Genomic DNA, 13,351 nt, shown 5'->3' on the forward strand with positions numbered 1-13,351 from the left:
ATACCTGTGGTAGAGTTTTTTGTAGATATCAACATTGCCGGCACTCGTGTTCAGTTTCATAAAGCTTGTGGCCCCGCTGTCATCCACTATTCCTTGGCTAGAGTAAAAACTATTCCTAAAAGAGACAGAAAACTTTATCTACGGTAATGGTTAAGGCATAAACAAATACAAATCCTGTACTGTGTCATAATACCGCTCCTATCACCTTCAGAATAAGAGGGGAAAACCTTAGCATTTTCGGGGAAAAAAATCACAAGTTCTAACCAAGTGCTACAATATTGTAACGATTTTTCGATTTAATAACCCTAAAGTATCAGGTACGATTCCTCTACTGATCGTGTTTCTAATCCAGGCAAGGATCAAGAAATGGTGAGAAGGTCACAGGGATATGCGGTTGTACATACATTTAATATAATACAAGGTAGTGCTGTTAATATGTCCCCAGTTACCAATTCCACGGGTTCCTGGGCGATGATAGGGACTTTGCTGTGTCATTCACCCCTGCCATTTTGGGATGGCATAGCTAAGACACCAGCTTTCTCAGCAAGTGGTAATTCATTCTGAAAACGGGCATGTTGAATACCCTAAAACTGCACAGAAATCACCTGGGGACCTTCCCATAGAAAACAAAGTGCCAGTAGAATCCTGCCTGCCTCCCCCCAATGCCTGAGGCCTGTCCCAGCCTCCCCACAATGCCTGAGGCCTGCCCAGCCTCCCCACAATGCCTGAGGCCTGCCCAGCCTCCCCACAATGCCTGAGGCCTGCCCAGCCTCCCCACAATGCCTGAGGCCTGTCCCAGCCTCCCCTCAATGCCTGAGGCCTGCCCAGCCTCCCCATAATGCCTGAGGCCTGTCCCAGCCTCCCCACAATGCCCGAGGCCTGCCCAGCCTCCCCACAATGCCTGAGGCCTGTCCCAGCCTCCCCTCAATGCCTGAGGCCTGCCCAGCGTCCCCATAATGCCTGAGGCCTGTCCCAGCCTCCCCACAATGCCTGAGGCCTGCCCAGCCTCCCCACAATGCCTGAGGCCTGTCCCAGCCTCCCCACAATGCCTGAGGCCTGTCCCAGCCTCCCCACAATGCCCGAGGCCTGTCCCAGCCTCCCCACAATGCCTGAGGCCTGCCCAGCCTCCCCACAATGCCTGAGGCCTGCCCAGCCTCCCCACAATGCCTGAGGCCTGCCCAGCCTCCCCACAATGCCTGAGGCCTGTCCCAGCCTCCCCTCAATGCCTGAGGCCTGCCCAGCCTCCCCATAATGCCTGAGGCCTGTCCCAGCCTCCCCACAATGCCCGAGGCCTGCCCAGCCTCCCCACAATGCCTGAGGCCTGTCCCAGCCTCCCCTCAATGCCTGAGGCCTGCCCAGCCTCCCCACAATGCCTGAGGCCTGTCCCAGCCTCCCCACAATGCCTGAGGCCTGCCCAGCCTCCCCACAATGCCTGAGGCCTGCCCAGCCTACCCCCAATGCCTGAGGCCTGCCCAGCCTCCCCACAATGCCCGAGGCCTGTCCCAGCCTCCCCACAATGCCCGAGGCCTGCCCAGCCTCCCCACAATGCCCGAGGCCTGCCCAGCCTCCCCACAATGCCTGAGGCCTGTCCCAGCCTCCCCCCAATGCCTGAGGCCTGCCCAGCCTCCCCACAATGCCTGAGGCCTGTCCCAGCCTCCCCACAATGCCCGAGGCCTGTCCCAGCCTCCCCACAATGCCCGAGGCCTGCCCAGCCTCCCCACAATGCCCGAGGCCTGCCCAGCCTCCCCACAATGCCCGAGGCCTGTCCCAGCCTCCCCACAATGCCTGAGGCCTGCCCAGCCTCCCCACAATGCCTGAGGCCTGCCCAGCCTCCCCCCAATGCCTGAGGCCTGCCCAGCCTCCCCACAATGCCTGAAGCCTGTCCCAGCCTCCCCACAATGCCTGAGGCCTGCCCAGCCTCCCCACAATGCCTGAGGCCTGCCCAGCCTCCCCACAATGCCCGAGGCCTGTCCCAGCCTCCCCACAATGCCCGAGGCCTGCCCAGCCTCCCCACAATGCCCGAGGCCTGTCCCAGCCTCCCCACAATGCCTGAGGCCTGCCCAGCCTCCCCACAATGCCTGAGGCCTGCCCAGCCTCCCCAAAATGCCTGAGGCCTGTCCCAGCCTCCCCACAATGCCCGAGGCCTGCCCAGCCTCCCCACAATGCCTGAGGCCTGTCCCAGCCTCCCCTCAATGCCTGAGGCCTGCCCAGCCTCCCCATAATGCCTGAGGCCTGTCCCAGCCTCCCCACAATGCCTGAGGCCTGCCCAGCCTCCCCACAATGCCTGAGGCCTGTCCCAGCCTCCCCACAATGCCTGAGGCCTGTCCCAGCCTCCCCACAATGCCCGAGGCCTGTCCCAGCCTCCCCACAATGCCTGAGGCCTGCCCAGCCTCCCCACAATGCCTGAGGCCTGCCCAGCCTCCCCACAATGCCTGAGGCCTGCCCAGCCTCCCCACAATGCCTGAGGCCTGTCCCAGCCTCCCCTCAATGCCTGAGGCCTGCCCAGCCTCCCCATAATGCCTGAGGCCTGTCCCAGCCTCCCCACAATGCCCGAGGCCTGCCCAGCCTCCCCACAATGCCTGAGGCCTGTCCCAGCCTCCCCTCAATGCCTGAGGCCTGCCCAGCCTCCCCACAATGCCTGAGGCCTGTCCCAGCCTCCCCACAATGCCTGAGGCCTGCCCAGCCTCCCCACAATGCCTGAGGCCTGCCCAGCCTACCCCCAATGCCTGAGGCCTGCCCAGCCTCCCCACAATGCCCGAGGCCTGTCCCAGCCTCCCCACAATGCCCGAGGCCTGCCCAGCCTCCCCACAATGCCCGAGGCCTGCCCAGCCTCCCCACAATGCCTGAGGCCTGTCCCAGCCTCCCCCCAATGCCTGAGGCCTGCCCAGCCTCCCCACAATGCCTGAGGCCTGCCCAGCCTCCCCACAATGCCTGAAGCCTGTCCCAGCCTCCCCACAATGCCTGAGGCCTGCCCAGCCTCCCCACAATGCCCGAGGCCTGCCCAGCCTCCCCACAATGCCCGAGGCCTGCCCAGCCTCCCCACAATGCCTGAGGTCTGCCCAGCCTCCCCACAATGCCCGAGGCCTGCCCAGCTTCCCCGCAATGCCTGAGGCCTGCTCAGCCTCCCCAGGCAGTGCTGATAAGTGACCAGCACCCTCTGTCCCAGCTAGGAATCACCAACAGGGGACACACATCCCCTGAAGCCTTCCCACTTTCCCTCAGAGCTACAAGCAGGAATGACATTTTTAAAGTATACATCTGATTGATTGATTCTCTCCCCAGTTCAAAAGCCTTCCATGGCTCCCGAATGCAGTGAAACTGGCACAGGATTCATCTCTGCTGCTCTCCCCAGCCCAACCCTGCTTGCCGGCTGCCCTGGCCCAACCTCTACCCAGGGAGGTGAATGGACCCTGGCTGAGAGGCACCTTGGAAAAAGAGGCACCTCATACTCTCAGCCTGCACCCCTGACACAGTGACCACAGCACCGGGCACTCCCAAGCAACCAGAGGCCAAGGAGGAGGCAGGGCAGGGCGGCAGTGAGCCGAGGGCCCTATGCTGGGCACAGTCCTAGCTGGATAAGTTCCACCTGCTAGTTACAGGGCTCAGCTTTTGGAAGGTGACAACTGTCCTGAGCACTCATGTGCCGGCGCTTCCACAGGGAGGCAGAGAGAGGGCGTTCTCGTGTTTCTGCTGTCTGTCCCTGTCACTGGCGATGCTGCCCCGTACTCACTTGTAGCCCATGTCCCTGCAGGCCGCCCGCCCGTAGTTCTCGGTCCAGTCATCTTGGCACACGGGGTGCCAGGACCTCCTCTGAGATGAGTACACTTGAAGGATGAAGTTTGGTCCGTAGAGGCGAACTGCACGAGAAGGAGGAGACTCCGTGACTTTCATACAGTTGTCCCGAGTGGGTCCTACCCAAGCCCCACGCTCCCCCACGGCTCTGGGGGTGGCAGCACAGAGTTCGCTCCTCTCAAGATACTGACTGCACACAAAGGGAGACCACAGATCTATTCTTTTTCTGCTAAAAAGTGCTCTCTACACAAAATAATTGAAAACAGGCGTTGGGTTAAAAACTTGTACGAATGTTCACTGTAGCCCTCTTAAAACAGCTTAAAAAGGCGAAAACACTCCAAACGCCCACCAATGGCTGGGTGAGCGGAATAGGATATGTCCAAGTATACAATGGAATACGATCCAGCCAGAAGAGGGAATGACATTCACACACAGGCTGCCCATGAGTCCTGAAGCCATTACGCTCAGTGAAAGGAGCCAGACACATTGCATGATCCCCGCCACATGGAATCCGACTCACATTGCAGGAGTCCACACACTGCATGATCCCAGAGTAGGAAATGGAATGCCTAGAGTAGGAAATCTACAGACACAAAGTAGATGAGTGGATGCTTAGGAGGGATGGGCTGGGAGGAGGGATATGGGTGATAGTTCAAGGGTCTGGGGTTTCTTCATGAGCTGATGAAAATATCCTAAAATTGGCTGTGGTGATAGTTGCATGTATTTGTGAATATATAAAAGCCAGTGAATTCTATATTTAAATTTTATGATACATAAATTACATTTCAATAAGCTGTTTTATATGAAATAATGTATCTCATTAAGCTATTATATATATGTTTTAAATACAAAAAGCACTGAATTATATACTTGAATTTTATGGCATATAAATTATATCTCAATAAACTGTTTTTAAAAATAAATAAGATAGGTAAGGCGTGGTGGCTCACACCTGTAATCCCAGCACTTTGGGAGGCCGAGGTGGGCGGATCACCTGAAGTCAGGAGTGGGCAAATCACCAGCCTGCCCAACATGGTGAAACCCCATCTCTACTAAAATGCAAAAATTACCCCCTTGTGGTGGCACACACCTGTAATCCCAGCTACTCAGGAGGCTGAGGCAGGAGAATTGCTTGAACCTGGGAGGTGGAGGTTGCGGTGAGCTGAGATTGCATCACTGCACTCCAGCCTGGGTGACAGAGTAAAACTGTGTCTCAATAAATGAATGAATAAATAAATAATCAATAAGATAAAAGGTTTTTTAAAAGTGTTCTTTAAGAGATCACTTTGAGCAACAAATTGTCCAGGAGACTCGAAATTAATCAATATTCTGCTAAAATGATCTCAGCTCTTTTATTTCAAGAAACAAAACATTATAAACACCATTGAAGCCACTCCCTATTCCCGATCCCTTCCCTCCCTCCCTAGAAGTAACCACCATCCAGAGTTTTGGGGAACTTTTGGCTGGGCAGGATAATACATGGGTTGGACGTATCCACAGAACAGAATCCCATGCAGCTCAGGCATCATGAACAGGAAGAAGCTTGAAAACGTGCTGCAGGAAAGAGAGCAAGTGCTAAATGATGCGTTCCGTATGACGTGATTCATGCAAAGCAGAAAAGCACGGAAACAATGCTGTGTGGTTTGGGAGAAATATACAAGGGCTTAAAGTATAAAGTGAGGACGTGGTTGTGCTCTGGCCTCTCTTCTCACTTCCTGCTGGCAGTCTGACTCACTGGACAGTCTGGTACCTGTGGGCTTGTTCCCCCATGAAATGACTTGGGTCTGATTATTTTCTAATGCCTCGGTGGTGAGTGATTCCACATCCTACCTGTGAGTTGGTCACAGGTTACACGAATGGATAAACATGGTGCTACATCTGGACAATGGAATGTTATTCAGTGCTAAAAAGAAATGAGCTATTGGCCGGGCACAGTGGCTCACGCCTGTAATCCCAGCACTTTAAGAAGCCTAGGCGGGAGGATCACAAGGTCAGGAATTCAAGACCAGCCTGGCCAATATGGTGAAGCTCAGTCTCTACTAAGAATACAAAAAAGCTGGGCACAGTGGCTCACGCCTGTAATCCCAGCACTTTGGGAGACCGAGGCGGGTGGATCACGAGGTCAAGAGATCGAGACCATCCTGGTCAACATGGTGAAACCCCGTTTCTACTAAAAATACAAAAAATTAGCTGGGCACGGTGGCACGTGCCTGTAATCCCAGCTACTCAGGAGGCTGAGGCAGGAGAATTGCCTGAACCCAGGAGGCGGAGGTTGCGGTGAGCCGAGATCGCGCCATTGCACTCCAGCCTGGGTAACAAGAGCGAAACTCCATCTCAAAAAAAAAAAAAAAAGAATACAAAAAAAAAAATTAGCCAGGCATGGTGGCACATGCTTGTAATCCCAGCTACTTAGGAGGCTGAGGCAGGAGAATTACTTGAACCCAGGAGGCGGAGGTTGCAGTGAGCCAAGATCACGCCACTGCACTCAAGCCTGGGTGACAAAGCGAGACTCCATCACAAAAAAAGAAAAGAAAAAAGAAATGAGCTATCAAGCCGTGAAAAGACATGGAGGAAGCTTGAGTGCATATTACTAAGTGAAGGAAGCCAGCTAAGTGAAGGAACGTGTGTGCAGTGAAGGCTACATACTCCGTGGTTCCAACACGACAACCTTCTGAGGAGGCCAGAACGGCGGAGGCACTAACAAGATCAGTGATAGCGGGGGTGAGTGGGGAGGGAGGAACAGGGGCAATGCAAGAGATTTTACTCCGGATGTTACCATCGCGGTGGCCGTACAGCATCACGCATTTGTCAAATCCCACAGAACTGTACAAGAGAAAGGGTGAAGTCCATGACTGTGGTTCATCATGATGTACGCGTCTGGCTCATCAGTGTTAATGAACGTTCTGCACTGATGTGAGATGTCAATCACAGGGCAACTGTGTGCTGGGGAGGAGTACGCGGAGCTCGCCACACTGTCTGCTTCATTTCCTGTCAACCTAAAACTGCCCTAAAAAATAGTCTGTTCACTTTTTTAAAAGTAACTGAAATGAAATACACTTCTATGCTTAAAAACAAAACTGCCACTGTGGCTCAGTAAAGAGAAGGGAGACACTTCCTTCTTGGTTTGTGGGTAATTTTAGGGACTGTCTTTCCCTTCCAGCTATCTGCATTCAAATGCTCTCAGGAAGAGATGGCAGCTGATAAGCCAGAGAGCTGGAAAACGTCTCAAGCTGGTCCTTTCCTGGTGCCGTGGCTCATGGCTGTCATCTCAGCATTTTGGAAAGGGGAGGCAGGAGGATCACTTGAGCTCAGAGTTCGAGACCAGCCTGGGCAACATGGCAAAACCCCATCTCTACCAAAAAAAAAAAAAAAAGTTAGCCTGGCATGGTGGTGCACGCCTGTAATCCCCAGATTTTCAGGAGGCTGAGGGTAAAGGATGGATTGAGCCCAGGAGGTTGAGGCTGCAGTGAGCCATGATTGAGCCACTGCACTCCAGACTGAGCAACAGAAGGAGATCTTGTCTCAGACAAAACCAATTGCACACGTTTTAGGTGTACAGTGTGATGATTTGATATCTGCTGTGAAATTCTCACCATAAAACAGCTCATTAACATATCCACCATCACCTCACATAATTACCATTTTCTTTTCTCTTTTATGGTGAGAATGCTTAAAATCTGCCCTTCTAGCAATTTCCAAGTATATAGGGCAGTATTGTTAACTAGAGTGAACAACTTAGTTTTTCTTCTGAGATTTTGAGAAAGAGTCACAGAAAGGATAGCTTCAGAAGTAGAAAGTGAATTAATGTTAAAATATGCACACACACACCCCCTCGGGAAGAAAGCTCTACACACATTTTTGAACGTTCTCCATGGAATGGGTAGTATTCTTCAGTCTCCTAAGTGCACATCTCAGCAAAAACAGCATCTACTCTACTAAATGGACAAATTAAAAGCACACTGTATGCCTGTTCTGTCTAATATAGAATACCTGCACAACGTTATGTTCGTCTGTTTCACTTTATATGAATAATCGACATGGAAACTGGATAAAAGCGAACTGAAGAGGGTCTCGGTCTGTCAAGTTACAGATCCACACACCCTCTGACCTAGCAATTCTACTCCTGGAAGCGTCTCCTACTAAGCTCACACAGTTGGAGCAGTGCGTGTTGTAGCAAAAGGTGGAAAAAAAACATAAAGTCCAAAAGAAGAGACTGGGGCAATAATGGTGCGTCCATGCAAAGGACCAACTGGGCCACGGTGGGAAAACACAGGGGCTCATTTCCCTAAGAAATGCTGTCCAGGATGGTGTGCAGTGCAGGAGAGTGAGCTGGCTAGGAACCACTGGGAAGTGGAACCATGACAGAGCAGACTATGTGTGCTTCTTTATGCAAAAACTCTCTGGGAAGAGAAGCAACTCATATGAGTTATGATACAAGTCGCCCCAAGAAATGTGATTGGCTGGTAAACAGGGGGGCGTGTGTGTGCATGTGTGCGTGTAGGCGTGTGTGTGGGCATGTGTGTGCACGTGTGTGTGTGTGCGTGTGCGTGTGTCTGTGTGTGTGTATCTGGGGTGTGTGTGTGTGCGTCTGTGTGTGTATCTGGGGTGTGTGTGTCTGTGTGTGTGTGCGTGTGCGTGCGTGTGTGTCTGTGTGTGTCTGTGTGCATGTGTCTGTGTGTATCTGGGGTGTGTGTGTCTGTGTGTGTGTGCGTGTGTGCATGCATGTGTGTGCATGTGTGTCTGTATGTGTCTGTATGTGTGTATCTGGGGTGTGTGTGTCTGTGTGCATGTGACTGTGTGTATCTGGGGTGTGTGTGTCTGTGTGCGTGTGTCTGTGTGTGTATCTGGGGTGTGTGTGTCTGTGTGCGTGTGTGCGTGTGTGTGTGTATCTGGGGTGTGTGGCAGGGGTGGGGGATAGGTAAGTAAGCAGAGCAAGGAAGATGAGATTTTTCACCACATACCCTTTTGTACTTCCTTGATTTTGACCTATCTGGGTGTATAACTATTAAAGTATTTAAATAAATACAACTTAAATATTAAGAAGAGAGAGACTGTTCAGGTAACATAAGGACTTTGCTGGTGTTTATTCACCGACATGTGCACATAGGAGAACATGAAAAGCCATTCCAGGCCAGGCGCAGTGGCTCACACCTGTAATCCCAGCAGTTTGGGAGGCCAAGACGGGAGGATTGCTTGAGGTCAGGAGTTCGAGACCAGCCTGGGCAATACCAAAGAAACCCCATTTCTACAAAAAATATGAAAATTAGCCAGGCACGGTGGCGAGCACCTGTAGTCCCAGCTACTTGCGGGGCTGAGGCTGGGAGGTTGCTTGAGCCCAGGAGGTTGAAGTTTCAGTGAGCCATGGTCATACCACTACCCTCCAGCCTAAGCAACAGAGTGAAACTCTGTCCCCTCCCCCTGCCAAAAAGAAAGAAGCCATTCATGTGCTATCTTAACCAGGCATTACTCAACCTCAAAAACTCCCACTTTATTTAAGAAACTCACTCAATAAAGCACAACAACTGTTTAATCAGCAAATGCGTCATTTTCAAGTGCAGACCCTCTCCTGGGAGGCAAGGCCGTGCTTAAAGGCACCAAGAACACGGAACACTCGAGCCGGCTTAAGGCGGGCACAAGGGCCGAGCTCCAAGGGCCAAGTGCTCCTCACCAGGAAATTCCACAGCCAGGACCAGGCGGCCAGGACTGACAGTGAGGGCTGACAGGAAACCTGTCCCCACCAAGGATGGCCCTTAGGAGATGGGGGATTACTTTAATACGGAAAACTCTTTTTCTAGAATTCTCAGCCAGCTCTGAGGCTTCTGGTTTCTACAGAAAACCCCAGGAGGTTAGGAGGTCACTTGAGGGAGGGAAGAACTGTCTGAGATTTCTGGTGAGTCCTCTGACTCTACAGTTCTGAAATTTCTATTTCTAGAAAAAAAAAAAAAAACAACGGTTCTAGTGTAAACATGTCAGAGTGTGCTGAGCGGGAAGTAAGATGTGAGCGGGCACACCACCAGCAACGCTGATCCACGGGCCTGGGGTACCTGGCTGTGGTTGGGAAATAAGGTTTTGTTGTTGTTGTTGTTTTTCTGTTTATGTTTTCTTTTTGCTTTCTTTTTTGAGATGGAGTCTCATTCTGTTCCCTAGGCTGGAGTGCAGTAGTGTGATCTCAGCTCATCGCAACCTCCGTCTCCTGGGTTCAAGCAATTCTCCTGTCTCAGCCTCCTGAGTAGCTGGGATTACAGGTGCATGCCATCATGCCCAGCTAATTTTTGTATTTTTAGTATAGATGGGGTTTTGCCATGTTGGTTAGGCTGGTCTCGAACACCTGACCTTGTGATCCCAAAGTGCTGGGATTACAGAATTGAGTCACTGCGCCTGGCCGGGAAATAAGTCTTAAAGGAAAAGGAAAAAAGTAAAAGGCGGCCCTTAAGGAGAAACAAGCCAGCTCCATGCCAGCTGTGGAGCCCAGTTCTGTACACAGCGGGCAGGATGGGGATGATTAGCACAGCCCTTATCCTCAGCCACTGTTTCCCTGTTACAGCCACTAACTACCCTTGAAATCACCCTCAAAGATTAATGAAAAATAGAAAGAAAAATGCCAATGAAAACCACAATGAGGTATCCTCTCATACTTCTTAGAATGGCTGCCATCAAAAAGATGGAAACTGACAGGTGTTGGTGAGGAGGTAGAGGGAGCAACGGAACCCTTGCGCCCTCGGGGTAGGAGTGGACACTGGCCTGGCCATTATGGAAAACAGTATGGAGTTTCCTCTGAAAATCAGAAACAGAACTGCCAGATGATCCAGCAATCCCACTTCTGGGTTTATAACCAAAGGAAAGGAAATCCGCGTGTTGAAGAGAGGCCTGCACTCCCATGCTCACTGCGGCACTGTTCACAACAGCCAAGAAATGACATCGACCTCAGGGTCCGTCAGTGAACGAAAGGAGAAAGAAAACGTTGTGTATATGCACAATGCAATACTATTCAGCCATAAGAAAGAAGGAAACCCTGACATTCGATGACAAATGAAACTGGAGGACATCGCTCTAAGTGAGCAAGCCAGAGACAGAGACACGAACACTGCATGAGGTCACTTACATGTGGAAAGTAAAAGCATCAAACTCATAGAAGCAGAGAGTAGAATGGCAGCTACCAGAGGCTAGGGGGGTGACAACATGGTCAGAGGTCACAAACCCTTAACTAAACAGGAGGAATTAGTCCGAGAGATCTATTGTACATCACAGTGGCTACAGTTAATAACTATATATCGTGTATTTGAAAATCACTACAAGAGTAGGTTTTATGTGTTCCTAATAAGACGTGTATATGAGCTAATGCCCATGTTCTAGCTTGACGTAGCCATGCCACAGGCATACGCGCATCCAAACCTGTGGTACGCCATAAACGTGTGCAATGCTTCCCTGATCGTTAAAATAAACAGATAAACCACGGAAAATAAAATAGGTGAGCCCACTCTGTAACAAGAGATAGACCTTTAAAGGCAGCTTATTACAACATAGCGCATCTCCAACTCCACTTTTATTTTGTTTATTTATTTTTGAGACAGTCTGGCTCTGTTGCCCAGGCTGGAGTGCAGTGGCACAATCTCAGCTCACTGAAACCTCTGCTTCCCAGAATCAAGTGATTCTCCTGCCTCAGCCTCCTGAGTCGGCTGGGATTACCACCACCTGGCTAATCTTTTTGGTTTTTTTGTATTTTTAGTAGAGACAGGGTTTCACCATGTTGGTCAGGCTGGTCTGAAACTCCTGACCTCAGGCGAGCCACCTGCCTTGGCCTCTCAAAGTGCCGGGATTACAGGCGTGAGCCACCGTGCCTGGCCTGCATCTCCAACTTTGTAAACAGTTTGCTCATCTTAACTGACATCCTGTGGCAGTTCAGCACACACGTGGCTCCCATGACGCAGTCCTCAGTGACCCTTTCTCTCCCTACCACCTGCTGTGTGAGGTTGGGCTGGAAACACAACCCCTCCGAGCCTCAGGGCTCAGCCTGGAACAGGGATTCAATGATATCATGTGTCAGCATGCTGGACGCGGGCCAGGCCCAGTCACCCAAAGGGCCACAGACCAGGCTGCTGTCTCTAAGGTAGGCAGAGCAGTTCCTTCCCAAGGCAGGACTGACTCACCACACTGGTTCTCGTCCTCCCCGCTGGGGCAGTGTGACACGCCGTCGCACCAGTTGGAGGGGCTGACGCAGGTGCCTGAGGAGCCGCACTCTATCCCAGAGGCGGAGCACTTGCTCTCCGCTTGCAGAGAAAACAGAAGGGAGGTGCCCGTCAGGCTGAGGAACCAAATCAGCCTCACGGAGTGAGGAACACGGTGGCATGATTGCAGCTCTCTGCCACCTTCAACTCCTGGCCCCACTTTTTTTTTTTTTTGAGACCAAGTCTTGCTCTGTCACCCAGGCTGGAGTACAGAGGCACGATCTTGGCTCACTGCAACCTCCACCTCCTGAGTTCAGGTGATTCTCCTGCCTCAGCCTCCCAAGTAGCTGGGATTACAGGCGTTTGCCAACATGCCTGGCTAAGTTTTTGTATTTTTAGTAGAGATAGAGTTTTGACATGTTGGCCAGGCTGATCTCGAACTCCTGACCTCAGGTGGTCCACCTGCCTTGGCCTCTTAAAGTGCTGGGATTATGGGCATGAGCCACCGTACCCAGCCAATACCCCACTTTAATCAGGAGGAGAAGTGTCCTCACCACCAGCAAGTATAAGCAAAATTAGCAATGGGGCACCTTACTTTCGTGGGGCCAGTGGGAAAGACCCTCTCTGTGTGTGGGTTTGGACGGCACTCACACGTCCTCTCTGCCACACTTCAAGGTAACTTTAAGGATCCACAATGATGCATGGGTCTGCACCACCCCAGGCTGATGGGAAAGGCTCAGGCTGCAGCTGCAGGAGGTGGGACAGGGAGGGGCGGGCCTGGCCCCCAACAGCCACTGCTATGCAGTGAGATACAGGTAACCGGGTGTGGCCTCGAGGTAGGAGAACCTGTGATCACAGTGCTGGGCGGCACCAAGCACCCCAAAGCACTGGGCACATTCTACATGCTTCTCCCATGATGTGTCAATACCATAGCTAAACAAGAGAAGGGAAGAGAGACAGCCTCGTTATGTAAGAGAGAAGCCTCACGGCGGGCCTCGGGAGGTCTCAATAGCCCAGAGAGCGGGGTCTGTCTCAGCGCACCGGGGACTGACAGAGCATATGGCAGAAGTGAGGCTCCTTGCACTTACTGAACTTCCAGAGCAGGCCAGCGGCCAGCGCACCTCCTGCGAGGACGGTCCCCAGGGCCAAGGTGATACACAGCGCTTTCTTAGTCTCTGGAAGAAGGAGGGGAGCGCACCATTCAGACCAGAGTTGTTTAGAAGTCATGCTCTCAAATGTTTTCCATTATTTTTATAGAACACCATATTAAGGAATAATTATTTCATATGCACTTAAAAATGTGACTTTTAATTTTAAGAAATATCACGGGCGATCCTACCTCTCCCATAACACTAAACCTTACCTCATGCTTTTTGAAGACCAGCAGGAGGAAG

The 13,351-nt window shown here is 51.8% G+C and overlaps 1 protein-coding gene across 3 annotated transcripts in view; it reads right to left on the minus strand.

Annotated features, from left to right (window-relative positions):
• TMPRSS2 (transmembrane serine protease 2) overlaps window positions 1-13,351 on the minus strand; it is a 44,247-nt gene that overhangs the window by 13,343 nt on the left and 17,553 nt on the right. For all 3 annotated transcript variants that reach the window (XM_064380169.1, XM_064380170.1, XM_064380168.1), the window contains exons 4-7: window positions 13,046-13,132; window positions 11,940-12,059; window positions 3,731-3,857; window positions 5-115 (exon numbers count right to left, since the gene is read on the minus strand). In XM_064380169.1, coding sequence (XP_064236239.1) covers window positions 5-115; window positions 3,731-3,857; window positions 11,940-12,059; window positions 13,046-13,132 — 445 coding nt within the window. The remainder of the gene's footprint in view (window positions 1-4; window positions 116-3,730; window positions 3,858-11,939; window positions 12,060-13,045; window positions 13,133-13,351) is intronic.

This window comes from Aotus nancymaae, unplaced genomic scaffold (assembly GCF_030222135.1).
Source record: "Aotus nancymaae isolate 86718 unplaced genomic scaffold, 86718_ANA_hifiasm-v0.15.2.pri h1tg000022l_1, whole genome shotgun sequence".
NCBI lineage: Eukaryota > Metazoa > Chordata > Mammalia > Primates > Aotidae > Aotus > Aotus nancymaae.